Here is a 2424-nt window from a genome sequence, read left to right as displayed (position 1 = left end):
GCTAGTGTAATTGGTGTAGTTATAGTAATAGTTAAATCAAGATGATGTTTATGATTCAATGGTTTATAAAAGACTAATCCGTTGTGACTGGAGGAAGCAACTGTTGAATGTTCTCCTGCAGACTCGTTATCTATGTCCATTTTTTTGGCGCTTGGTGGGTGATCGAGGGTGTTTCAATATCCATGTTTTAGAGTTTTTAAAGTAACAAAGATCTTGTTGTGTTATTTATCTGGGTGCTGGAGGTATACTGGTAGTGCCGGTATGACTTGAAACTTTGTATTTTAGATCGTATGTGAAGACACGTTCTTTGATTCGCAGCGGCGTCGTCAGAGCTTATCCATTTGGAGAGACTATGATTAGTTGTTATGAAAAATGGAGTTCGTGTAAGAAGGAGTCAGGTCCATTTTTGATGGATGCTTTTACAGGAGCACCTTCTAAAAGTAATTTCCATTCATTAATGTCCGCCATAGTTAGCATAGGCTCTTCCCAAATGATGTAGTCTTCGTTTAGGCATGATTGTAGGTAAAAGTTATTATTTCCAGCTGTTCTTGTCATTGGAGTAATGTTTAATCCGTCAAATAGAAGTCGGAAGATGGTGGATTTAAAACAGTTGGTGGGGCCATGTAGGATGAAGGCATTAACTTTAGGTAGTTCTTTATTGGCAATCATACAAAGACGGGTGTAGAATTCATTTTTATCAATGTCTTGTGAAAGGAAGAAGTGTGAGAGCCAATCAAGTATAATTGTTGCTCGTCCCTGGGAGACATATCGATCTTGCTCGATGTACCCTCATCCAACTTCGGGATGATCCATAGGAGAGACCGTTGCACATCCATGATCCAATGATGTGAACGGGAGAGTAGGAACAGCAGAGAACCAAAATTGCGTAGGACTAAATCCACTTCTAATTATGTGGTCCCTGACCTGGACACACACTTCACTTCTTGAAAGTGACCAAGGTTCTCTTCCTTCCTCCATGAGGCCCAAACTGAGGCACAGTCCATATTGCTCTGCCTTCCGCAGACGAACGAGCGTTCTCCCTATCGACGAAAACGGGCTACCCTACTCCAACAGGGCTAGCTTCGCCGACGATACCACAGCAGGGAGGTCACGTGATCCTGATCCCATCCTCGTAGCCAATGTTGCGTCTTGACCAAGGTAAGGATGTTCCAATTCTTTAAACCAATAAATCCAGGATGACCGGGAGAGATGAGATGAGGAAATGCGTGGAGCAGTAAAACACTTTTACAAGAACATCTGTCTTCTTATTAATACTAAAAACTACTCTAGTTTATTTACAAAATACATGACTATTTATACTACGTAAAATACTGTACTTATAATACATAAACGAATATACAAGAAGATAAGAACATGAAAGGAAATATGAAATACATAACAGATCTCCATCAGTTATGGTCGGTTCAATTATTCCTTCCTCAATCCATTGTTGAAGTTGTTCTTTAAAACTTTCTTTCACAGCTGGATTCATAGGTCTAACCTTCGCTTTCACTAGTATCCACAACAAACTCTAATATTTCCGTCAGTGCCGTATGTCAGGAAGATTTTTCGGTCCGCTTTACAAGGGTGAACGGTTGATTTTCAGTGGTGAACGTGGGATATTTAAACAGGGCAAATGCTACAGCATAGATTCAATCTTGCAAGAATATCGTCCAATGGACTGTCTGACCATTATTTTCTTCAGGCAAACATTGGGAAAAATAAAATGAAAAGGAGAAACTCAAGACGGAAAGTCAATGGCGACCTATTCATAAAGGAAAGAGTATAATGGAGTATAAAATGCACGGTGCAAGAATGAGAGAAATTTTTTGAACTATACAATTAAGTGAAACAATTTAAACCTCCTTAAATATTTTTAAAATAATAACGGATGAAGATAATGAACGAGATTATAATATACGATGAAACGGTTACATCGACTGAAAATAAATTATGTTCACAAGTCTTGATGTTCTTAACTCACATGTATACGTGGTGATGTGTTTGAAAAAATGAAGAAAAAAATGCATTTGTTCTTTATCATGATTAGAAGAAGAAGTTTTCCTCTCTTTCCTTGACGCAAGGTGTCAATGAAACTGTCCATGTCTTCATGGAGCACCTTGTCCACCATCACCCTGTCCATGTTCAAGAGGGTGAGGGAGGAGAGCCTCTCCTGGTCCATGGTGGTCCTCATGTAGTTCTTGAGCCTTCTGAGACAGGAGAATGACCGCTCCGCCTCACAGCTGCTGATGGGCATTGAGGCGAGGATAACGATAACATGTTGTTTACAATATCATCTAATGTATAATGGTATATGCTATGTGATTCTATGAGGTCTATGGCAGCACTTCTCATATAAACGACTTTATTCAAAACATGAACAATCGGCATAAAAAGAAACACAACTCCCTTGACTGTGAAATT

General features: G+C 39.3%; 1 protein-coding gene across 1 annotated transcript; it reads right to left on the bottom strand.

Moving 5' to 3' along the window:
- Window positions 1-363: 363 nt before the first annotated feature.
- Window positions 364-836, bottom strand: LOC139907490 (uncharacterized). Its single transcript, XM_071893911.1, has 2 exons — window positions 779-836; window positions 364-704 (listed from the first exon to the last, which is right to left on the bottom strand). The coding sequence occupies exons 1-2, from the start codon at window positions 834-836 to the stop codon at window positions 364-366; spliced, it is 399 nt and encodes a 132-aa protein (XP_071750012.1).
- Window positions 837-2424: the final 1588 nt, after the last annotated feature.

This window comes from Lepeophtheirus salmonis, unplaced genomic scaffold (genome assembly GCF_016086655.4).
Source record: "Lepeophtheirus salmonis unplaced genomic scaffold, UVic_Lsal_1.4 unplaced_contig_2723_pilon, whole genome shotgun sequence".
NCBI classification, from domain to species: Eukaryota; Metazoa; Arthropoda; class Copepoda; order Siphonostomatoida; family Caligidae; genus Lepeophtheirus; species Lepeophtheirus salmonis.
Note: the sequence above shows the minus strand (reverse complement) of the source record. Positions and strands in the feature narration are given on the sequence as shown.